The 25,984-nt window shown below is 41.5% G+C and overlaps 2 protein-coding genes across 10 annotated transcripts in view; one reads left to right on the top strand and one right to left on the bottom strand.

The window, feature by feature from the left end:
- The window catches only part of arhgap24 (Rho GTPase activating protein 24), a 55,832-nt gene extending 52,581 nt beyond the window's left edge, over window positions 1–3,251 (top strand). For all 3 annotated transcript variants that reach the window (XM_079756124.1, XM_079756123.1, XM_079756125.1), the window contains one exon: window positions 664–3,251. In XM_079756124.1, the coding sequence (XP_079612250.1) occupies window positions 664–949 (286 nt within the window). In that variant the 3' untranslated portion in view covers window positions 950–3,251. The remainder of the gene's footprint in view (window positions 1–663) is intronic.
- A 4,766-nt stretch (window positions 3,252–8,017) lies between these two features.
- Window positions 8,018–25,623, bottom strand: mapk10 (mitogen-activated protein kinase 10; the record flags this gene model as incomplete). Of its 7 annotated transcripts, none has more annotated exons than XM_079755332.1 (13): window positions 8,018–8,160; window positions 10,160–10,237; window positions 10,709–10,772; window positions 12,079–12,105; window positions 12,965–13,089; window positions 13,507–13,689; window positions 17,558–17,629; window positions 18,066–18,231; window positions 18,647–18,785; window positions 19,603–19,661; window positions 19,779–19,908; window positions 24,706–24,875; window positions 25,555–25,623. In XM_079755332.1, the coding sequence occupies 13 exons, from the start codon at window positions 25,618–25,620 to the stop codon at window positions 8,018–8,020; spliced, it is 1,422 nt and encodes a 473-aa protein (XP_079611458.1). The 7 variants fall into 7 exon arrangements, with proteins under 7 accessions (XP_079611458.1, XP_079611459.1, XP_079611457.1 ...); XM_079755333.1 differs by lacking the exon at window positions 17,558–17,629 and adding an exon at window positions 16,064–16,135 and having other exon boundaries at window positions 25,555–25,620; XM_079755331.1 differs by lacking the exon at window positions 12,079–12,105 and having other exon boundaries at window positions 12,917–13,089; window positions 25,555–25,620.
- Between the last annotated feature and the right edge of the window lie 361 nt (window positions 25,624–25,984).

Here is a 25,984-nt window from a genome sequence, read left to right as displayed (position 1 = left end):
CATGAGGGGATACATACGAAGCACCTGTAAGGGGAACAAACGCAGTCCTTGTGCATCCATGTGCATGAATGCCACGTTGTTCTAGCTCTCGCAGAAAATATGACTCTGAGGTCGAAGGTTATCATAACTATTTTCCCTTATGTCCTAATATATGAGTACATTCCAAAAGATATTAGAAGAATAATCCCAGAGCTGATTAAAAATGTCAAAGCTGTCGGGGAGAGTGGCGCAGAAATGTACTTATTTTAATTATATGCCAGGTGTAATAGTGCCAGACCTCGTTGGTGGCCAATCAAACTTCCCAGGGGGCCACATGCCACCACCCTTGCATTCTATGAGACATTTACATTTTACACGTAGGGCATTAAGCAGACGCTTTTATCCACTTTTATCCACAGCGACTTACAATTAGAAGTACATTTGTCAGAAGAAGGAGAAACAATATATCGCTGTCGGAACAGTAAGGGTGTTCCTAGAACCAAGGGCCGACCACCTGCAATTGATAGGTCGACCCATTCCCTGTGTACAACAAAGATAGCTAGGACAAGATGCTATACAATGCTGAGCACTTACTACTAACTCACTGCTAGAGGCAAATCCACGTCTCTCTACCCGCTCTTCTGCTCGCCGCCTTGCTAACCTGCCCCCTGTCCGCCCACACAGCCTGGAGCAGCGCAACCTGGAGCTGGAGACGGACATGGCCGGCCTGAATGAGGAGCTGGACCAGGAGAGGAAGAAGTACACCATGGTGGAGATCAAGCTGCGCAACGCCGCGCGGGCTAAGGACGACGCCGAGCGCCGCAACCACATGCTGCAGAAGGAGATGGAGCAGTTCTTCACCACCTTCGGGGACCTGACGGCGGGGCCCGGGGCCTCGACCGCCGCCGCCACCACCGCCGCGGAGCCACCGCGACGGGCGGACCGCACCAACAGCATCTGGATCCAATGAAGGAACCGGGAGGAAGGGGCGAAGGAAGGGAGGAAGCGGATGGCGAAACAGGAAACGCCTCTTTTGAACGGTGATGTGAAAACAGAGGATATCCTGTGGTGGAATATTATTGTCGTTGTTGTTGTTGTTATTATTAATGGGGTGTGAATGTTGTGGAGAGGAGGAGGGTCATTTTTATTTGACTTTCGGGGGCCTTACTTGGACGTTTTGTGGGGGCAACTGTGAACGAAGTAGGCGGATTGGTGGAGGGTGGGGAAAGTGCAAGACCGTGTAGAAATGTAGACCTGTGGATATGATGACAAGCTTGATCATGTCAGTCTTTATCAATCGTTTTTTATATGTTTAAGTTTAAACTGGTGGACTTTCGCTTGAGTTCCCTTCTGGATCAGCTAGAAGGGAACTACAAAGTACAAAATCTAAGAACAACAAACCTTTTGTTGTTCATATTCAAAAAGGTTAAACTAAACTTGCTTAATAACTCCCATGATTATGTAAAAATGTATTGTTCGATGTTCTCAGTCATTGGCATTGGTGTGTATATGACAGAGTATATACAACTGAATAAACGTGACGGCATATAAAGTATGTAAAGACAAAGTAAAGTGCTATTTTAATGTTTTATCGTATATTTAAGCAGAACTGTGTCAATGTAGGATATTTAGATCATTATTTTCCTCTCAAGGCTTGCCTTGCACTTAAATGTTTGTTAACATTTTGAGACTGTGGTACTGGACTATAATGTTTGTGCGTTGCTTCTGAATGGATAAAAATACTGTATATATTGCTTGATGCTTCTGCGCCGCTATTGTTCTCCCCATGACCAAAAAGATTAAGTCTGTACTGTAAATATTTTATAGATAATTGTTGACACTACTTTCTAGTCTGCACTGTGGCTTTATGCTTATTGTTACAAAAAGAAATAGCATGGATAACAACATCGGATAATGTTTTGTAGCTTAATTGTAGCTAAATTCCCAAAGACTCCCAAAATTGGGTCATTGGGATGAGATCCCCTTTTAAGTTATTAAATATTCGTCATCGATCTGAAACTGTTTTTTCTAGTAAGGTTTCTTCATCGTAACACATTATGCGTTCTCCCTGTACAAAGCGATGTCGTTTTTTGCTGTTGTTCATTCTGTGAATGCTCTTAGAAGTACAGTTTTGCAAGAGTGATATGCTGTGTGTGTATTTAGGAAAACCACACATCTGTTTGTGTGTGTGTGTGGTAACGATATCCCAGGTGGTTGCTGTTCTGGGCTGGTGGCTTAAGGCTGGTTTATATTTGCATTGAATACCCGCTGGAGTTACGTGGTGTGTCCCCTCGACATCACCCTCATAGAACACCATCGCTTCTGTGCACCTTAACAAAGTTGTAGCTATCCCTTACAGTTAATTTCTGCTCAATTTAAAAAAGCATGGATCAGATAATAGGGACACAATCAACTCGTCTTTGCCATTTTATAGTGATCACAAGATCTTGGGCGAAATTCATGGCGAGAAAACCAATTAGCGGTCTGTGCACAGAATCATCGACGCAGAACCATGAATAAAACCGTTTGACCCAGAAGTAAAGTTGAGCCTTCGGAAAGAGACCTTGTGTTGATTCTGTCCTCACATAGCACAGATGCACAAGGTTTTCCTTCTGTCTTTACTGTGAACAAAAGGGCTGTTTTCAATGAGTGAAAAAAGAAGGGAGGAAACGATCTAGGTGAAGATGTTTTTTTTTTTGGAGAAAATGTTTAAAAAGAAAATGCATCCATAAATTGGAAGTATTTTTTGTTGAAGCATTATATGAATTCTGTTTGATTATTATGTAGCTTTAAAACAGTCTATCTTCAGATTTTTGTTTGAGTTCAGAGATGTAAATAGACTGTTAGACAAACATGGCATACATCATTACCAACACTCACAGTCACAGATACAAAACACAAGCATCCATGCACACACACACACACCAATGGAGACCTGACCGCTCTGTCAAGTGGAGGCCACCAGACCCATCACTCTCAGCCTTCTCTCGCCATTGTTGCATGATGGGACGTCTGGAATGTGCAGACCATTTTAAAAATCTGTCAATCAAAAGTGCCTGAACTAAACGAGGGCCAGAAGGAGAGTCTGGGATTCTCGTCGCAATGCCCTCTAGCAGGCTTTAGACTGGCGGTACATCAACAGTGTGTGTGTATGCGTGTGCGTGTGTGTGTGAACCCACTCACAATAGGGCAGATGAAAAGAAATAGATTAGTGAAGAGAGGAAAGACGGGAGTTTGGGGGCAATGGAAAATGTTCCTGGCATGAATACTTGACACACACAACAAAATGTCCAATTTGTTATTGATGAATAAACAAGTGTTTTTATGTCAGCTCTTCTGTTGTTTGTGTGTGTTGTGTTGTATCATCTTCACATGCCTCACCAAAGTTGTACATATTCTAACATCATTACAAAGAATCAAAGTATACTTTTCATTTTGGAAGTATATTAAACTTTAAGATTTGAATAAATGTTAAATAGCTTTGTATACCTTCACAGAATTGCTTTAGCTGCAGTCGCAAGGTGGGTAAATAATTAATTTTAAGGGGGATTTCCATAAGGGATTGGTGTATTGCTTGGTTGATTGATAGTTTTGATTGATGTGCTTATACTGTATAGGTGGAAGATTGGTTATGATTCATTGATAAGTTGGCCTTAAAGGGTGTGAGCAAACAACATGAGCCAAATACAAATAAAGACAAACCACACAATTCCAAGGTCAAAGGTTTTGTTTATTTTCAATCACATACATATACTATTTTTTACATACACAGTTCCTTTAAAATGTTGAGTGTTTACAGTTACAGCTTTCAGTAATTTTTTGAACCACTTCTTTTCATTTGCATTTGTTTTATTTTAGACTTTATTTGGAACGCTATGAACGCCTGAAGCTTCAAAATCATCGGCATGAAAACGGATACATTTGAAACCTGGTATGGTCAACCTGTTTTCATTAACCAGCATAGAATAAAATAAAGAAAAACTAAAACACACCACCTGATTCAGATTAACTATACATGGTGTCTCATCTGCTGAGAGGGTTTTCACGTTTAAAATTCCTAAAACACATAGGCCTGTTAGCATTTTCTCCTTGACCTCTAACCCCCCGGTCTGACAGCAGTCACTTCTTCCCATAAATGTATATATATATTTTGTCAATAATCAAAAAGTGATAGATATTATTTATTGGGCAGTTTTAGAGCCTAATTATTATTATTTTTTGTAGCTTGCCACAACGTACTTGGTTTGATAATTGTTGATTGTGACAGAAACTCGTCTTCTTTAAACATGAATGGCATTAATTCCAAATTCAATCCAAAATATTCGATTTAAAAAAGAATAACGCTTCCATCATATAATCTTTGTTTCATAGGGGATTTGAACACGTTACTATTTCTATATTTCTACCGTAAATGTGAATGAAAATGAACACGCTAATTTCCAAATACACGCGCACACACACGCACACGCACACGCACACACACACACACACACACACACACACACACACACACACACACACACACACACACACACATTACAACCCACATATACCCTATCCATCAACATTCCTGAAGTCATATGAGGAATGCTGGTTTCTTTCTCGTTGCACACGCGCATGTATGAACTGTATAGCGATAGAGAAAAACATACATTTCTACATTCAGTGCTGAGATACCCCCCCACCCCCATGTTGAGAGAAACTGAACTGAACTGTAATTAGTGGTTTTCATATCACAATAAAAAAAAATCACATTCAGAGAAAGGGAACATGGAGATAAAAGTACCAACGTGCGTCAAGGTGTATGTATGACATTATTGTTTATTTTAGTGAAAAAGGAAATCGGTTTCATGGTTAAAAATGCCCTGTGGAAAAGATACAACCCGCTTTAACACAATTAACCCAGTAGCAGAAATTCAGTGCATTATTTCAAACTACTAAATGACCACCCTGTTTTTTACAGTGCCCAGACCAGACCCTGGAGCTAGCTTAGTTTAGCTCGCTAGGCTAACCGCTAGGCTAACACTACGATGGAGAAGCCTCCCTCCTCCTCCCCTTTTCTCCCCGCCTTTACCTACACTGGCAAAGGTAGGGGGTTTGAGACATAAAGCACGGGGTTAGAAGACAAACACGATAATGGTTATGAGTTATGGCCACAGCTTTTGGTATTATAGTGCGTGTTGTTGTGTAAGGGCCGGCGTTGACATGCAATGCCACTAGGGATCATGAAACGGACGTCAACCCGTGGTGAACGGGCCATGTTGTGAGGTCGCTGCCTCTGTTGTTCTGTTGGTTCTGCCTCAGAACACGGCGCCCGGCGAGACGTCCCTTCACGCTCCCTTTAATGAGCAATGAGTGGCAATTATTGTATGGAATGATCAGGACGCCACACAGGTATTTGTCTTTTAGGAGATATTAGTCATCTGCGATTCCTACTTGGCAAAGGGACAATCCATAGTATTCATATAGTAGATGGAATTGTGTTACTTATAGTCGTTTATTGTAGCACTATTCGTAGGAATGGTTTATGTACCTGCGGTTTACACCTTATTTACAGATGGAAGAGATTGATGGGTCCCTCTGCAAAAATGGGTCAGGTAAGTGATCTGTTACTCTAATCTAATCTCTGTGCCCACAAAGAAAAAAATGTCTACCTGCCAATTCAGGGTGTATTTAGTCCTATACCATACAGCAGATGTACAGCCCTGTGTAAAGTATGGTTATTTCATTATTTACATGAATGGAATACATCCAATTAAATAAAATCTAAACAAGTAAATGAAAAAAAAGCTTTCAAGTAGCCAAGCATAGTCATAGGAGCAAAAGTTGAATTGAGGCGGATCACACCTATAGTGCATACAAATGATATGTGAGTAATATTCATACAGAGAACAGAGTAATAAATAAAGTCTAATAGTATTGGTGCTGTGTCTGCTATGATGGATGGGCATGGGCATTACTGCACTTCTAATTTAATCATTTATTTAAGTGACCGGAATATATTCTCAACAGGCTGCTCTTAAGTTCCGTGCTGTTCCTTCAACCCACACCAACGCTTTGGATAATATGATATTATAAACTGCAGAACATTGCCTAGCAACAACTGAGATGTAGTTCTTTCTTTTTTGTGGCTCACCAGTGAAGGGAAATGAGAGGATTGTTTAAGACAGAGAGGAGAGATGGAGGCCGCAAGGAAAACAAACCAGGAGAAGTAGGATTATTGCATTGTGGTGAGTGACCCTCCTTGAAGACACTTCTGTCAGTTAGAAACTTCAAGAGCTCCTTTCCTCCATCCCTTTACATTGACAGAAAAATAAACTGTATCATTCCAAAAGGCACTTGCCAGATTCAGTTTCAGTTTTAGTAATAATAATATTAATTCTAATAATGTAATAATAAATAAAGCAATAAATAACAGGTATTTCTATTTCCTATTCCCTTTTTTAAAATCATAAACAGATGGAATAAGCGGTTATTTCACTAAAATGTATATTTTAGACCAAAAAAAAGCACATTTGAGGTAAAAACTCACCACCCTGCCTTTGTGCCTACACTTTCATCCTTCACATCACACCACAAAATCTCTAGATATATTCACCACCTTGACTTGGAAAAGGACCAACCTGCCTTGTATAGGGGGGTGATAAGGGTTCATAATTACATGCAGCGCTGTTGGCCAACCGGTGAATGGCGTGCTAGACAAACTTGAATGGCACAGTCCACATATATTATCTAACAGATACAAAAAGAGGGGAAAAAATTAACTTGTTAGCAGAAAAGTGTACTGACCCTTTTCAAACAAAACGCAGTAACAAAAAGACATTCACTTGACTGAATTTCCCTACAGTCTTTGCATGTGTTTGATTGACACAACCTCACGTCTCACGCACAAAAACGCACACACACACACACACACACAAACGCACACACATGCACACTACTATCCTTATCAGCTAAACAGAATCCCTTGAGTATGGATTTGAAGTTGTTTTTTTGTCCACAAACAAAAACAAAAAGGTGTCTATACAGACTCATCTTTAGCATACAGTGGGTTTAGCGTAGCATCATTTAACCATGCAAGGAGACAACAGGTTTCAGGCAGGGGGGCGGGTCTAAGGTGGAAGGGATGATGTGATGTGGCAAGGTGTGCTAGTTGAAGAACTTGTTTCTGTGTGTGTGTGTGTGTTTGTTTGCGTGTGTGTGTGTGTGTCTGTACGTGTACACTGGCCGTAAGTCCCACTCACTGCATGCGCCCCCATCAGCTGTACAGAATTACAGTATTTACAAAAACAAAGGAACAGTTAAGAATGCTCCCTGCAGAAGAGTCACATACATACACACATCTGGCACCCTCACGTTGGGCTCCTGGGGGGGGGGGGTCTCACACACAGGTGAGAAGGGTTCATTTCCATTTAAGTTTCATCATCACATAGGGGTTGCGTGGGAGTAAAAGTGGACAAAAGTGAAGTATTTTTCTCTTTGTATTTTATACAGAGATGTAATGGAGGAAACAGCAGCACCACCTTACCACATGGGTGGTGGAAGAAGCATAAACATTTTGAAAGGTAATGGCGGGAGACCAGTAGCTGGCCACTGTACAGATTGCAGGGAGAGGTATAAGCATTTTAATATGTATATATATATACATATACATATATATATATATGTGTATACATATATTTGTATGTAATGCGAGAGAGGTGGAGAGATACAAGCGAAAAGCAACTAGATTTCATAAACAAGTATGTCGTCCTATTTAATTTATTTTAAATACAATTGATTCTTTTCTTTCTTTTTCTTTTTAAGCAAAATATGCAGGCTTGAGATTTTGGTAATGTGTTGTTTTTGCGTGAATGTCTCACCTACTTCTATTTTTCCTGAAGTTAAACTTTATTTTGTGTGTGTTTCTATATTCTTTGTCGTTGTTTCTATTTTAAGTTTTGGATCGTTTGGTGGGGGGACCGGTCAGTGGGTGGATGGGGGAGGGGGGTGTTCTTCAACGACGGAAGAACACGGGGTTGCGCAGGCAGGCTGCTAGTCACCTGCAGCACCCCAGCGGCCCCACAGAGGTCTCCAGGCTGCTGTCGGTGTCTGAAGCCAGGGTCTGGTCGGTGGACATGGAGGAGATGTCGTTGACGGAGGTGGACGGGGGGAGGCTCTCGCTGCTGTTCACGGCTGCACCTGCGCTGAGGGAAGCAACGGCGGTACACAGGGTGGGGGGCGTTACAATTAAATAGGAATCCTCTTCACAACGGGGAGACACAGGGACACCTAGAAGGAATGATGTTCGGTGCAAGGTAATAGTGTAGTATAGCTGTGTTTGAGTTAATATGGGATCCAGAAGTTCTACTTTGTAATAGCAGGACTTCTTGGGGCTGGGGGTGGATAGGGCCGGAAAACAAACCCTGAAAGGGGCGGAGTTTTGACTATTTCCTGCTTCGTTAGGGAAACATTAGACTGAAGAAAACTTGTTTGCACGAGCGGATGAACAGGATTTTTGTGTATTTCTATAAGGATCAGTCTACACATTGTCGATTTATAAACCATTACAGACATCTTATTTTTTTACAGTTTACTACTAATAGTTTGTGTTCGCCAGTTAGGCGTTAAGAGATCCTGGCCTCCATCGACATGATTGGTTGAAACAAATATGAATAGAAAGTGAAAGTCCCCGGGGACCCAGATTAGAGCTCGTCTTCTATCAGACTTTAGATATGAATCCAAAGACTGATTTGGGGGACTGCTGGACAACTGACAGGCATGGCAACAGCAATGCAAAATAGTCAAGCCTAACCTAACCCTATACATTTTAATCGAAATTCAAGCATCGCAGTCAAGCAAAAATTTAACGACAAAGATGAATAATAATGGTAACATTGACACCACAGTCACGGTACGTCTGTAAAATGAGAGTTGAACAGTTAAGGTTGGGGTCTGCTTAATTATTGTATTGACCATCAAAGAGGGAGTTGGAGCTATGCAGAGCTTTAGGTTAGACTTGTCTGCTTATAGCCCCATTCACTAGGAACACTGGAGACACAATCTAGAAGGCAAAAATATATATCCTGGAAGAGACGTGTATGTAGAACATAAAAATATCTGAATTCCCTGTTGATTGACACATCCAAAGAAACTATGCTATTCAAATCTACAATATATATTTAGGTGTAGCATAAAATAGCTATGAAGCTTCTGCTCCTTTTTGTTGTCTTCTGCTCTGCATGGGCAGTAGCAGTGCAACAGTGCTGCCTGGTGTCACCTCCTCTGCAGCACACTGCAAAGCACTGCAGTTCTGCACTACATCTGTCATGGCTCCATCGTGATACTCAACCCATCAGCTAAATCTCTAATGGTGGTGAGCTTTGAAAAGATTAAGCGATGTGAAATGGGAGGGAGGGAGAGAGAGAGAGAGAGAGAGAGGGAGAGGGAGAGAGAGAGAGAGCGCGTCTGCGTTCCTGCGTGCGTGTGAGAGCGTTCTGTTCTGTCTTCAGAAAACTGAAGACAGGGCGATTGCGTTTGGATTGGAAGTATTGATCGGTCACAGTGGCGTTAAATCTATTCTAAAAGAGTTATCTTGAGAAACGGTTCCACTGAATAGTTTAAATCGTGTATTTCAACCAGTGGAAAAGAATAACAAAGACGACACTTTAGATTCTGATCGTTACTATTTCTACATCTGTTAGCTCATTTGTATCGCGTTTGCGGCTGACTGAGATAACTATATACTGCCCCTCCGTGGCGGACTCTATTGCTACACGCACATAGTGATTTAGGATCGAAAATAGCCTGCACCGAGTAAACAAGCACACAGGGGCCTCCTTAGGAATAACCTAGACCCCAACCTTAAACGATTCGTACATACATTGACGCACACTTATAAACACAGTCAGAATATCATGCTTAGAATGTTATGAGGCACATTACAACAGTTAATCAGAACATCTTCATTGTTCTACATTTTATAACACGAGATGTGGTGTGCAAAAAAAGGTTATTAATTTAGGAACCCTTTACACAGAGCTAAACTATATATATTTATATAAAAAAGTGCTAAACAAATGATATTAGACACATGGGAAAAGGCACAATGAGTAATGTGTGTGTACAAACAACAAGAAAGCCCATGAAGGTTTGAAAGTAGGTTCACTTACAGAGCATGGGGCTCATGCACTGAGAGTACCTGAGGGTGAAGGCTGTCCCTTCACAACGCCATTCTTCGTTCTCTCCTCAAAGTTCATCACCTCTTTGTAGATCAGCTCTGAGAAACGGCAAATTAGAAGGCTGTCAGTGTATGTTTAGAAGACCAGCTTATGAGTTTTGTTCAATCCAAGTATTGATATTCTTAAATGATGAGTGGAGGGAGGGAGATTTGATCATCAGTGTGAATGATCTATTTGGGATCGATCAATTATTAGAAAGATAAGATGTATGAATATGAGATTTATTTATCCCAGGTGGGAATTGTGTCACAGCAGAAGTACAGAAATAAGATTCAAATAATTACATTTTAAAATAAGAATATGCAGAAATCTTTGAGTAAAACCAATTATCAATATATGAGTAGTAAATTGATCATGACGAGTCTACCCCTTAGATATTGATAATCAGAAGAAATGTCAAGAAAGTTTCAACAGCAGCAGGGTAAACAAAGGATTTGTATTTAAAGGCAGTCATGGTAGAAAATAACAAACTATTCGTGACCAATGGTCAGGTGCATTGTGGTCGTTACCTTTCCATTCATCAATGGAGTGTTCTCTCTCATCCAGCTGCTTGTCGTAGATTGCAGGTGGAGGCTGTAAGGGTAGCAACAGAGGACACACTTATCAGACCAACCATAAATGAACAAAACAATCACACATTTATAGCTGCAGGAAAATTATTTTAGGATATTTACTGTTGGTTCAAAATAGTAGTTTAAAAACCAACCAAAGAAATGTCAATAACTGTCATTGAGAAATCATATGAATATTTACACTGACACTGACAATACACACATTAAGTCACCATTTAACATTTGGAGCAGATGCATGGTATATTCACAATGCATCCTTTCCAGGTTTAGAAATACATGAAGTATTACATTTATCAATATAATATATCCATGCACAGTTCAAATTAACAACACGTCTAAACATACGTTGCGACAAAGAACTGGATATTATATTTCACATGACTATAGCTTCTGTGGGTTTCTGTGCTTTTTTCCTTAGGGTTGCCAAGAAACAAGATAATGTGGGTAGGAAGAGAGAAGCAAGGCTAATGTTGATAAGATTTAGCTGAAGGACTTGAAGGGATCAGGAGTAGGATGAAAGAGGTAAGGAAATGCTTCAATGCTATCGATACTTTATTATCTATGAGGGAAAATCAAAAGAAAAAATTGATACACAAGAGACATAAATCTGGCACTAATTTTATGCAGTTTATAATTTTATAATAGCTACTAAAGGTCAGTAGTAACTTAAGTCTTGATCATAGACGAAGACTTAAAGTTTAGACACGTAACGACTTGTCTGTAATGAAGTCCAATGGGCGACGCCTGAAAGTGTTATATCTACGGGTATGAGCAACCCTCAGTGACTCATCACTGAGAAGAGAATATACTTATCAACGTCAACATTCACAGCGGGTCAGAGCACTGTGTTAATGTGTTAACATTAGCGACTCCCTTTCTGAACCATTTCTTTCAGCTGTGGGCGTATGGTAGTATTGTATCTCCGGATCAGTATTATGCACACAATGTTTATTTCAATTGAACAAGGTTTACAATCAACCAGAATAAATCTTAATGTGCAATTAATTTCCATCGGGAAGCTCCGCATTCTCATGCAGCCGGGAACACCCGTATTCAGACCAAACGCATGCATTTACAAGTAACTCTCTGTTCCCAGTAACAAAGCATTATTAATCCATTTATCTTAACATAATATCTGGTTAACTTCATAACTTGATATGAAAAAAAATAGATTCAGAGCACATTACCCATTTGTGTTATTTTATTTACTCTTAATGGTTTAATATGTTTTGGTTCTTTGCATCAGGACCTTTCCCTTAGTCTGGATAGTGGGGGCGTTTCTGGGATGTAGGAAGGTTGTTATTTACCATTGATATTTGGACGAGATCTCGGGCCTTCATCAGCATGAAATGACATTAGAGAAGGAGGGGGAAACAGCAGAATGTTTGTTTAAACGAGAAATGCCATCGATCACACACACACACGCACGCAGGCACACACACTCACAAACACACACACACACACACACATACACACACATCAGCATCACTAGCAGTAGTACAAAGCAGTTGTTATGCTCGGTCATCAGCAGCCACAGCTAGGTTAGTCATGATGTTCCATTTGAGAACCGATCACCAGAGCCCACTCAGAGAGCTCTTGAAACACACGTGTTCATTAAGGATGAGCAGACAGGCTCAACCATGAGATCAACGCATTCAATTATCAGGGTGTATTTATTGTGTATTTTAGCAGTGTTCAGAAGCCTTTGAATCGCATGTGTCATGGGTGTGTTATGTGTGTGAACAACGTGTGAAAAACCTCTCACCGTCATCCTCATGCTAAGCTCAGATGACAAATGAAGGCTTCACTGAATGAAAATGGAAACCATGTATGTGTTTTTTTATTTATCTCATTCTGACGGACTCCTTTGCTCTAAATTCGATGGTTAGTCATGGATAGTGGAGCAGTGTTTCTGTGTGGGAGTATGTTAGTTGTAGGTTATTGACCTCAACTCTATGATATTACAAGCTTAAGTGAGACATTTTAGTTCGGGAAACCTTTGGGATATTAACATATGACCGCAAAGAGGAATGACCCCAAAAACTGAGATGCGAACGTCTTTTTTGTTGTTCTCATACTCTCAGTTCTCAGTATAGCGATGAAATAACAATGCAGTTGCTGTTGTATTCTGCCAACAGTGAAGACCTGGTCAATTATATTGGAGTGCGAGTATGAATCCCTCCTCCTACTCACCGCCTCCACCTCGGCTGGATCGTACCACACGTTGATGTAGGGGTGCAGCAGGGCCTCGTCCACTGATATCCTCTTAGAGGGGTCTATGATCAGCATCTTGGACAGCAGGTCTCTGGCCTGACTGGCTGGAGGGCCAAGCACACACACACACACACAACCACACGGTTGAGGAGCACATACGCAAGAACGAGAGACAGATAGAAAGGGGATAAAAAGAGAGCGAGAGAGAGAGAATACAGACAAACGGTAACAGCTTTGCAAAACAATACATTACATCTTGACTTCATATAACATAGATTATTTGGATTTTATGAATAAAATGCAAATTCACACAAATCTTATCTAAATACATTTAAAATCATTCCTATCAATAACCGTGACAGGATCATTATCCTCCTGGCCTTCTCAGCATAGAGGATGTAAAACCCGACTCAATAAACAAATATGGATCTTGCATACAAACAACAAGGGGCAATTCAATGTATTGAGTTATTCACTGACATCTTCGTCTGGTTGGCGACCCCTATCCCACAGGGCCTTACCTTTGAGTTTGTTGTGCTCAGAGTCTGCCGGGAACAGGCAGTCTGGGAAGAGCTTGGGGAACGTGAGGCCGGCGTACTTTGGCCGGTTCTCCACGTAGTTGCGGACCGTGGGCTGCAGCTTCTTCATGAACTCTGCGTGCGGCGTGCCCAGCTGCTCTATGACCTTGTTCCATTGGTCGATGTCTGATCAGGTGACCGCGGGTCAAGGGAAACTTTGGCTCTGTGCAACACCAGTGGTTAAACAGCCTACCGTCCCATCGTTTAACCACCCGCAGTAACAGTAAATGAAATGGCTCATTAAAAGTGAGATGTTTTTAAATGTAATAATCCTGGAAGGTCTAATATTGGTTAACGATGAAAACCACTATGGTTGAGTTTATCTGAGGAACACATCTCTTGGTCAATAGACTTTAGTATGAACAAGTCTCTTGTGAGACAAACGACCAGCAATGATTCATGACTAATATAACTGGAATAGTCGGCTTACAGGTTCAAATTAAAACAGGAAGCAGAATTCCCAGCACAAAGACATGTTTGTCACGCAGTCTTTAAGCTAAGAAAAGCTCTTCAAAAGAACATAACATTGCCCAAAGTTGCCCTAACAGTGGGATTTGTATTGGGAGGGCATTTATATTCATTGCCAAACCTTTGTTTATTTTATGTTTGTATCGTCTACAATATGGTCAGGATCTACTTATCCATTGTGAAATTTAAATAGGCAAATTCCTCAATTTCAATGCATATAAAGGGCACCCGTTTAAAGACCAGACATTGTTTAAAAGAAAAATCGTCATCTTCTAAACACAAACAAGTCTCTCTCTCTCTTTCTCTCTCTTTCCCTGTCTCTCTCTCTCTCTCTCTCTCTCTTCTCTCTCTCTCCCTGTCTCTCTCTCTCTCTCCCTGTCTCTCTCTCTCTCTCTCTCTCCCTGTCTCTCTCTCCCTGTCTCTCTCTCTCTCCTTGTCTCTCTCTCTCTCTCCCTGTCTCTCTCTCTGTCTCTCTCTCTCTCTCCTTGTCTCTCTCTCTCTCCTTGTCTCTCTCTCTCTCTCTTTCCCTGTCTCTCTCTCTGTCTCTCTCTGTCTCTCTCTCTCTCACTCTCTGGCCTGCTCTCTTCCCACCGGGGACCACTCGTGTCTTTCCTACCACTTCCTCTGTTCTCACCGCTGGGTGCCAAAGAAGTCTGCAGCCTGCCAGCACCACAACAGAAGCCCCATTACATCACCCCGTCGGAATGCCACACGTCCACCTCTCTCTCTCTCTCTCTCTCTCTTTCTCTCTCTCCCTCCCATTGTCCACATTATGCGTCCACCATTCACACTGTCTCCATAGAAACACTTGTTCTCTTTATATATATATGCTAAAATTGTCATCGGTGGTGGATTGGTGAGTTGCCACGAAACATTCATGTTGACTTGAGAGGTTGGTTTTTTCCTCTCATAGGTTTTTTTGTGAAAATGTACACATTTTTGGCAAGCCCTAGTTTCCTGAATGTGGTACTTAAAGCCGCATTGGTTACATTTGAGCTGGCTTGTAGCTTAAAAAAACCTGGACATATCTGTAGTCAATGCTGATCGACAGTGATTTCACTAATGTGGTCATTAAAATCACATCCTATAACACAAATCACATGATATATTCTACAAATATATATTTTTTGCCAGGTTGTACCTCTCTCTCTGTTTATAAGAATTACTCACTATTGACACACCCAAACCCCCCTCCCCACAAACTCACGCCACCCAGCGAGCTGAGCTAAGCTAGTTTGCGTCAAGCAGTTGCACAGCCAGTTAGAGTGGGCAGAACCATGCCTCTGAGATCCCGACTTTCGTCAGCATTGGGTTCCGACTTGTAAGTTACCTCGGGGAGACGGAAACCATGCCAGAAGGAAGTGAGGCACATTGTGGCTCAAGTCTGAGCATGTTTATTAGAGTCTTGAATGTAGCATGAGTTTGATTTATTCTGAAAGTCTCCCACCTACTAACTGGGAGGGGCTCAATCTAACACAATGCGACTTTAACCATGACCAATATTACACTGGTATTTTGAAGATGTTTTGTTTTTAAACTTTTTAGACATGGTAGGCAGGACCATTAGTGGCAGTTTAATGTACATAAGACTTGAGCTATATGCTATAGGTTACAGGTCACTAAAGGTTCTCTGGGTTTAGGCTATAGGTTACAGGTCACTAAAGGTCTAGCTATAGGCTATAGGGCTTGTACATTGCAACGTCACATAGCAATGACCACCTTGATTTTGGAAGCATAGGATCCTTGGAATGTTAGTTGTTGTGTTGGTAGCAATGTTTGTTTGGTCTTTTTGAACATGTTGTCATTGTTGTGTTTGAAAGTACCACAGCATTTCCCATGGGAGACTTAGCAAAAAAAGTTGTCATTAGTCTAGGTCATGTTATATTCTGATGATTTAGGATTTTACAACTCCGTTGAGGTTGCTCCAAATGGTGGAGAATCGCCAACAAAACGTCCCATGATGCATTCTTATGTACAGGCCCCATAGGCTGTTGTGTAGCTCTATGCTAGCAGTAGCAGGGTAGAAGGATACGGTCAGTCCCAGGGAAAAGCACTGTGCCTCTTACCACCTCTCCAAAGATACAGCCCACTGACCACATGTCCACTGAACACACACACACGCAGACACACACACACACACACGCACACACACACACACACACGCACACACACACATAGACACACACACACACACACACACACACACACAGGCAGACACACATTTGATTACATGGAGGCACACGTACCATTTAAACTCATACATTCCCCCAAGGCATGTACGGCAATTATAGTCAACACACACTCGTACACACACAGACATCCTCTGCAACGTCAATGTACAAATTGGCTTGGCAGGGATCTCAAGTTTCATTATTGTCCTCATTACCTCATCATCTATATCAAAACTCTAAAAGTTACGTGAACTTCTTTTGACGTTTTTGTGGCATTCTCACTTTCGTGATCTTAAAATGTCAGCCGTTTGTGTCAGCCAGAATAATTCAATATTCACTATATATGTGCACAAACTCACAGTTCCATGAGCTGTTTTTATCGACTGACAGACGTTACCATGGGGATAGAAAGTAATATGCTCAGCCTCCCAGTTGAGCTACACACTGCAAGATGTCAGTCATACTTTAATACAAATGTAATGTAATCTGCAGAGAGAATAAGGGATTAAAATGGCAGGTGCTGATTTGCCAGGTTAATTAACAGTTTGAAGCTTGTTAAAGAAATATCGGAGCATCAGCTGAAAACATAGTGGTGGTGGTTGCAGGTTAGCATAAGCTAGTTTGGGTTAGCAGTTAAGGTCGCTATACAGCGCAGTATTAGATGAAAAGGGAGAGAGGAGTGTACAGGTAATAGAAATGAACAAAAATGGAGACCCAAAAGAAACTAGCAGTTAGGTCTCGTGTTTGAGAGTCAGTTAAAGGGTATGGCTATTTAAATTTGACCAACAATAAAGGGGAAATCAGAGGTGGCTGTTAACAACACAAAAAGCACACAATTTGTTCCAAATACCATCTAAGATCACATACAACCTACTCTACAGGGGGAACACTTAACCACATGTGTGTAGACAAGTGTATCATTAATTTAATGTTACTATTAACAGTAGTTTATAGTAGTTATTGAATAACTGGGGCTAGTCATTTATTACTGCAAGAGGCAAAAAAATGTCAATATTTTCTGGCGCGTACCATTGCGTTAAATTTCCCATATTTTACCACCAAGTGGTTTGTTGATGAGCAATCACAAGCCATTTCCAATGATATCCATTTTGACATCAAAAGTAGGAGTATTCATTCAGCTCCAGCCTGCAAGTCCACAATCAACTCCTTCCAGTGGGTCGAACTCTAATTTAGTGATGTCACAAATGGACAGATCTTAGATTGGCTTGTGATGTCTCAAGATGTTGGGGAAATAAGAGAGCCTTTTAACTGAATCGAATTCATCTGAGCATTAGACATATGTATATTTTAGTACTAAACATGCACTGCTTTAAGGAAATAAATTACAAGGATACAGTCCCTGCCTGGGAAGAGTATTTTGTGGCGCACCATTTCTCCCATAATGCATCCCACTGACCATATGTCGACTGGATGTACGGAGGAGGTGAGTGGCAACAAGAGAGAAGAGACAAAACAGAGATAGATGTTAGTGTTAGATAGACCAAGAGAAGGAGCAGACAGCCATGATGAAGCTGTTATCACACGTTTACAATGAGTCAGTAAACATATCACCAGGACAAATTCAACTGGCATTCAGGTCAGTAAATTAATAGGTAAATAAATGAAGATAGTAGCCAGCAAATGATGAGAGAAAGAGAAAAGGATAAGCTCAGTATACATTTGATATACTATCAATATTTACTCCACATAGAATAAATACTCAATATTAAAATATTTTGGTGCAAAACATTATTAGGAGAGTAAAAATATTCTTTTGACTTTGATAATTTAGCTGAACTAACTGCAGGCCCGGTTTCCATTGGTTAGTTGCCTGTGAGCACGGTATTTGGTGAAGTCTCTCACCGTTCTCCTTGTAGCCCATGCCCAGGATGACCTCTGGTGCTCTGTAGTATCTGGTCACCACATAGGGGGTCATCATGAAGCTGGTGCCAGCTGTCCTGGCCAGGCCGAAGTCCAAGATCTTCAGGGTGCAGTCTGACTTCACCACGATATTGCTTGGCTTCAGGTCCTGGGGAAAAGGAAAACCTGGATTACAAACATACTCTATGCACCCAAGAGGCTCTAAACCTGAGGGTAGGTCCCAATAGGAGATGAAAGGGTTTTAGGGTCCTATTTTAGCACCATGTGTGGGAGTGATTTGTCATACAGTCACAGGCCATTACAGAACCTGATGAATCTTCTTCTAAACACAAGCAAGTCTCTCTCTCTCTCTCTCTCTCTCTCTCTCGCTCTCTCTCTCTTTCTTTCTCTGTCTCTCTCTCTCTCTCTCTCTCTCTCTCACACTCTCTATAATGTAAGACATCCTAGTGGCCACGCCCATTTATGATGTCACAAGTGGATTGATCCTTTCCATTGAATATTTAGTGAAAATAACATGTAAAGATAATCCATGTGAGATGAAGGTGTAAGGCGGGTCCACTTACCCTGTGGATGATGCCGGCGGCATGCAGGTGCTTGATGCCACAGAGCATCTGGTAGAGCAGGTAGGACATCCTCTCGTGGTCCAGCTCCATCTGGATCACCTGGCACAGGTTGGCATCCATTAGCTCCATCACGAGATACCTGGTAACCGTGGGAACCGACAGGTGGGGCCGTGGCCGTGAGTTCATGTGACCGAGCTCGTACAACGAGTACACACGTTAATGCGGAACAATGTGACTGCACTGCACTGTGCTGTGGAAAAACCATCACGGTCAAACACAGTGTGTTGCTGGGATCATGACTGGATGCCCGGCACCTCACATGACCGCCGGCAGGTGACTCACTAGCCAGCATCTCTTGCAACACCATGGACACAATCTGGGATCCTACTCTGTGGTAGCAGAACTTCTAGGGGGAGATGGTGCAGAGCCTTGGCCGAAACCAGGAACTGGAAACTAGGCCTTGTTTCCTGTTTAGTTTCTACCAAAGTGATCTCAATGGTGTATCTTAAGTGGCGTATCTATCGTGTCTTCAGTGGTCAGTCTATTCTGCATTGATTTGCAAAGCTTTAAAGACTACTGTATACAGTTCACTACTGCTGCTGCTGAGGTGAACAGATCCCTTCCTCCATCAACGTGAATGGTCAAAATAAGTAAGAAGCGAAAGAAACAAACACGCCCTGTTCTCCCAGATCGGAGCTTGTCTGCATTCAGACTGTAGATGCTAATCTAGTGTCTTATTTGTGAGACTGCCATGGATATAGCTCATTTTCAACAATTACAAAAATGTAATTGTACTGTTTAGCTTGTTGTGCTACCACTGTATCTGCCCATTTTGGGTGGATACAATCATTATCATTACCATTATCATTTCTTTCTTGTAAACAGATGATAGATGTTAAATGCTAAAGTAAGCATTTCCACATTGAGGAAATATATAAAAAATATAGTGTACTTACACATCTTGGAATTCCTCTAATGATTTCTGTGGTGTGAAAACATTTAATAAACTGATAATCTGCAAAAGGAAAGAAAAACACACAGTTGCACACAGATCTTGACCAACATGACACAGAATTCTCCCCTTTATTGTCTTTAAATATATAAAACAAGGCTTGCTCTAATAATTCCTCACGTTTTTGTGGTTGACACATTTCATGAGCACTAGTTCCCGGTACGCCCTCTTAGAGTGCGTCTGGTTCTGGAACGGTCTGCTCAGCTTTTTGATGGCCACATTTCTGTCCAGGACCGCATCGTAGCCCGCGCTGCAGGAAGCAACACAGAAACACATTGTTGCAATCAATATGTTTGTGATATGAATGACAAATACTAGGGAAAAATGACCACCTGCTGTTATTTCTTGGATCTGATTCAGAATCAGAAAAACTGAAGATTGATCTTGACTATTGCAACAACCCCACCCCACGCACACACACACGCGTGTATGCATGCGCACACACACGAACGGACACTCGCACAGACACAAAAAACTCTATACAAGTAGTTTAGATAAACAAACGCTCTGAAATATTAATGACTCAGGATTTCAGGTCAGACGAGCAGTTGATTGCGTGTGAAAGTGACATTTTGTCAATTTGTGAGACTCCTGGCACATAGCCTGTGGTGGGACTGTTACTGTGGGAGTTACTGCAACAGTGGAAGTGATGTACCAGCGGATGAGCAAGCCAGCTGGACCATATAACGTTTCCAAATAGGATTTTGGCAGTAGATAAGGAATAGATAAGCTGAAGGCTTTGTACTGTCCATCAACAGTGAAAGAAAATGGTCGAGGCTCCATCAAAATGGGCTCACATTAATAAACATAAGAACATCAACAACTCACAAAACAACCAGTTTGGAACAGAGTTCTGTTGAGGATGCTAATTGAGTGATAGCGAAGGAATAAAATACATGGTTCTCTATTTACCGTATATCGTTTTTAACAACTAATCATAATATAAAACTGAGTAATGTGTTTCTGTTTCTGTGTTTCCAGTAGATATCTCTTCCGTACAGATACAGTATCTATGGCATTTCTTTTAGCTGGTTGCAGCCAGGGAGTGACTCAGACCCAGACAACACACAGCATACTGTAGATAGACCCATTGTCTCCGCTCTAGGATCCGGGAGCCCGTGAGGTCATAGGGTCGAAGCCCAGATCGCCCTTAGCCGATGGAAAACAGAACCATTTGGCTGAGTACTGCATACAATGGGAATATCGAATCATCAATTCTGACCGTAGGGAGGTTAAAAATAACCTGACCTAGATGATGGACTAGTTCAAATTTATTATGTATTATATGTTGTGTCTTAACAGATATGTCTTCTGCCTGTTGTGCAATATGAGAGACGTTTCCATCTTTAAGGTGAGACTTATTGTTTCCCCCCTGGTTGTAAACGATTAATTAAGCAAGATAATTTAACTCATATAAAACAGTTTAGGGCCTTTTATTGCACGCCATTTTTCATTTTTTTATGTGTCGGAATAAAAATACACTTATCACTCATTTGGGCATTTATGCATGCACACACACATGCACACACACATAAGAGCAAGATATAAAACAGTTGTTTAGGTAATGAACTGAGCAGTGTGTTACATTCACTAACTACCTCATGCACAACACATGCCGTTCATAAACTTCATGATAAGTAGTCTTATCAAAAGCATAATGCTTCCCATGAGTGTAAGAATCTTCTGAGAAATTCTTAACATTTAATAAAACGGCAAAACAGATGCCTTGTTAAAATGAGCAGCTCTGCGCTGGTACAAAAACAACATCTTCAGAATTATTTTATTGAGAATACTGAAAATTGAAAAATAGATGGAAAAGAACTGAAGAAATGTAAAAACAAAGTGATGATGACCTTGTTGAACTTAAGCAAGGTAACATTGAACAAGTGTGTCCCCGCATATGGATTTTTCTTCGTTGCTATGGAAGCACGAGAGACTTCAGCTCAAATGGAGTGGAAATGCAGAGGAGGAAAACTTGCAGATGAATAGAGAACGTACTTCGCCATTGTTCATGTTGCCTTTGTTTCCCCATGAATCATTTCCACCTCAGACGCCCCACATACTGCAAGCCGGAGACACTCGATGAAAAATGTCCTCATGATTCATGACAACATGATGTTCAATTAAAGTCATATGGGGGGGCTTGTTTGCTCAACCATTTTGTGTGGTAGCCATGCATAATATATGTGATGTATCATACAGTATGTAGTGCACCAGGTTTGATTCTGACTTTCAACCCACTTTCATATCTCTCTCCAAACTTCTTTCTATAATTCACACGGCCTATTTAAAGAATATCTATATAGCCGTATAGTAGTGTATGTATAAACATCCAATTCTCGCAACAATCCAAGTGCTACTGCCAACAATTATAACCAAACACCTCATTCTACACTTTGTCATTACAATTATAAACTCACTGTTCTAAATAATTATTGTCTTCTCTCCTCCGCTATGCGCTAATGTCCTCTCGAGAGTGTCTCCGGCCTCGTCTCAGTGTGTGTTAGCAGTCTGCACTGCACTACACAGTAGGAACAGGCTGTGTGCTGGCGTCTGCCCCGTCCTCTGACTGTATAGGGTGTGCAGGCCGCAGATGCCGTGGTGCCATGGTAACAGCGGCAGCCTTCTGACTCTGACGAAAGTGATTGAACCATGTGTGGGGGAGGATGGGGACGGCGAAGTGGGGGGGGGGGGGGCGGGAGGTAAGTCATCTCCTCCCTGGCTCAGTGAAGGATGATGTCATGATGTCATCTATCTAAACGACCTCATGCTGTGCGTGCAACGTCGGTGCAGAGATCACGGTTAAGTCCGCGCCGGAAGCAGACCGTAGTGATCAGGCAGGCGGGTGTGGTGTCCAAGCTGTTCCAGTGATATACTGGTGTGTGTGCTCGCGGCTTCCCTGTATCGTCAACAGCCACCACAACGTCGACGCCTCGTTACATAAGAGGCACAGAGAGTGAGAGGATGAGCCTCCTTTTTTTGTCTTCGATTTTGTTCCCTCTTTTGTCTCGACACTGTATGTTGGGGGGCGGGTGCTGCTCCACACACACCACGGGCCTCCTTTATTTATTCATCATCACTCCAACCCTTATTTATACCTTAACCTAGCTATACGTGTGTAACCCTTGACGCAGGTCTTTGTAGAAAGCCCAGGCACCACAAGGGAGGGTATCCAGTAACGTGTGCAGGCTAAAAAGGTTCAATAAGAGAAGTAACAGTGATAAAAAGCATGTCTGTATGTGAGACGGTAACTTGAAACGGAATGACATTGGGACGCCAGTTATAAACGTCAGTAACTCATGCACAGATAAATAAATAATATGATATTATATATTTTAATATATATCACAATAATACTGGTGATCATTACACTGTGTAAGTGTGTGTGTGTGTGTGTGTGTGAGTGGATGGGGATATAGTTTGCCCTTTCAGTGGCTATATGTGAAAATGTGCAACTAAAATATACTCCACTGAGGAGTAAAACCAGATATCAATGAAATAAGATCCAACAGATTAAATGACAGTCCCTTTTTTTTTGGTTTCAGGCCGAGTAACTTCAGCGTCTCCATTCGATCGACCGTCCTTTACACTCCAACGATGGCTTTACAAACGACCTCTAAACAACCCACATGAATCCCCCTATTTACCAAGGATATTTCTAATATTCTGTCACATAATCTCCTGGACACGCCAAATTCACTGCGCACTCGGTCATCATCCGCAACCAGGCAGCTGGCTGTTATCCTCAGTGGGGTGGGGTTAATATGGGTTTACAGCGGCGGCGATAACACCATCACCATCTGACAGGGGTGGAGCGGAACAAAAGGGCAGGGCCAGGGGGGGGGCCGGCACAGCGGGACCGCTCCTCTGGTCCTCCGCGCCCCGCCACCCTGCTGCCCACACGCAAGCCCCCCGAAACAGCTCACCCGTCGGGGGCAGGGGCTGGGCCCCCGGGCCGGGGTCTACCCTCTACGGCTCTGTGTGCACGGTCGCTTTGGAATAGGACCGGTGAGGGGGTGAGGGGGGAGGAGGAGGAGGGAGACAGTGAATAAGCTGGTCTTGAAGAGGCTTGTTCAATTCAAGTGCCATTGATTTTGTTTGAAATAAGGCTCTGCTGCTGTACCCCTCATATTTATAGCAGGACTCAAGTGAGATTACCCATGTCCCTTGTTCATGCTGAATTAAATGTAGTGATGTGGAGACTAATACCTTAACCCTCTTAAACCACAATTTAAAAGTAGGACATAATGGGGACTCCGACTAGCATGGCTACAACTAAACATTATGATTTCCAAACCATGCAGAGGTGCCGTCGTGATTTTGAGGAATAATTAAAAACAAACAGAGATCACTAACAGATCGTCCCTGTCAGTCAACGACCGTCTTTGAATTTTGCATTTAGATGTTAGGAGGTTGACAATATGTACAGCATTTGCCACTGCAATCCAAAGCATTTATTCACTGTGCCTAGTTCCTTATGGTCAACTCTAACAGGTTCCTTCTTAAATGTATTTCTTACAGCTTGTAACATGTATGTTTCTTCTTCATCTTTTCTTTTCCTCCCTCTCTCTCTCTCTCTCTCTCTCTCTCTCTCTCTCTCTCTGTCTACACACACATACATATAACATTCAAGTGCTCTAACACAAGAGACCTCTTATACATGTGCAGCCCACATGTAGACCTTGGATGTGCTATTACTTACTCATGCATTTTTATTTCCCATTCGTGAATCTGACTAAGTTGCTGTCATGCAGTCACACCCTTTAATTATGCAACCTTGCAATTCAACTACTGCACAAACCATAATCATATGTATATCTTTAGAGATTCTATATATATTTAAATCCAATCTATCCATCCCTGTAGCCTCCTTATTGTTATTTTTAAACGTGCATTCGTTTTTTATCTCTGAACATTTGCTCACACAAGCAATGAGATACTGTCCTTGTGCATTTGTACTTTGGCCTATAAAGTTTTGAACATTTTGAATGAATGGATGTCATGGAAAAAAAAATTGACCCGGTGTTGACAACCAGGAAGTGCTTACCATACGATGCCCTGGGCCCCCGAGCCAATGGGCTTGAGATTCTGGTAGCGCTTTAGGACTGTGAAGGTAGAGTCTCCCACTTCCACGCTGTAGAACTGGTTGTCCACTTTGCTTTTACTCATGTTGTAATGCTTGCCGATATATGACACATCCACTTGTTTTCCAAAACCCTGTGCGTGGCAGGAAGGGAGGAGAGCAGTCAGTGACCATGAAGAGGGTGTTTGTGTTTACGTTAAAGCAAGAATACATTGCATGGCATAGGCTTGATAACTCATATTATCAGTTGAAAGATTCATTCATGAGTATTGTTGACATCGCTTAACAAATGACAAATGTCGCTTTTTTATGTCATTGGATGTGTTGGCATCCAGTGCTTGTAGATACATATACAATTGGAATAAATAAATTGTTATTTGTCAATAATCTCTCATAGTTGCAGTTCTTTGCATTATATTCATAATATAGTCACATGAATACTATAGATGCAAAATACTACTGATAATAACAATATTAATCATCACAATTATGAAAGGGCAATCAATCAGCATACCGATTATCACCTTTGTCATAATAATCTTATTCTATATGGTAACATTTCTCTTAATGAAGATTACATCAGTTCTGGGGGATACAGACGAGACATCAGTACAGTAAGTTGTTTAAATCAAATGTTTACAACGTGTTGTAAACATTTGACGCAGACTAGTCTGTTGTGCTGTAAACATGCACAGCAAAACGTTTTTTGGGACTAATCTGACCCTAAGCACAGAAACAAGACAACAAGACAGTGACGGGAACATGGAACAGAATGGGTACTGTACCTTATTTTTACCTGTAAGGAACACACACCTGACAAAAAGCTATCTTCACATCCAGAATGGGTTGGCTGCAGTTGTATAAGAAATGTCTGCTCATAAATACCTGGAGGACACAAGCAGAGGAGAGGGGAGAAGGCAGAGGAGAAAACGGGATTAGTAGGAGTCTAATGTAAAAGAAGTAGGGTACAAGTTTACAGTATATACATATTTCATACACGGAAAGATTCATACGCATGATACAAATAATTTTATTACCGAAAATGTAGAATCATCCTCAATAAAATGAAAAATACCCTGAATAGGTCAGATAACAAGACACACAGTTATCATTATTATCTAAGGCTAATATATTGATTATTGTATGATTGAAAGTATGAAAAACTGAGAGGCCATCTCCTAACATAACCTCAGTAAATGACTAGCACTCGTGGCTGGAGATGTAATTCTCATCGCCACCTGCC

This window comes from Pollachius pollachius, assembly GCF_949987615.1.
Source record: "Pollachius pollachius genome assembly, chromosome: 18".
Classification (NCBI taxonomy): Eukaryota; Metazoa; Chordata; class Actinopteri; order Gadiformes; family Gadidae; genus Pollachius; species Pollachius pollachius.
This window is presented reverse-complemented; position numbering and strand designations above follow the sequence as displayed.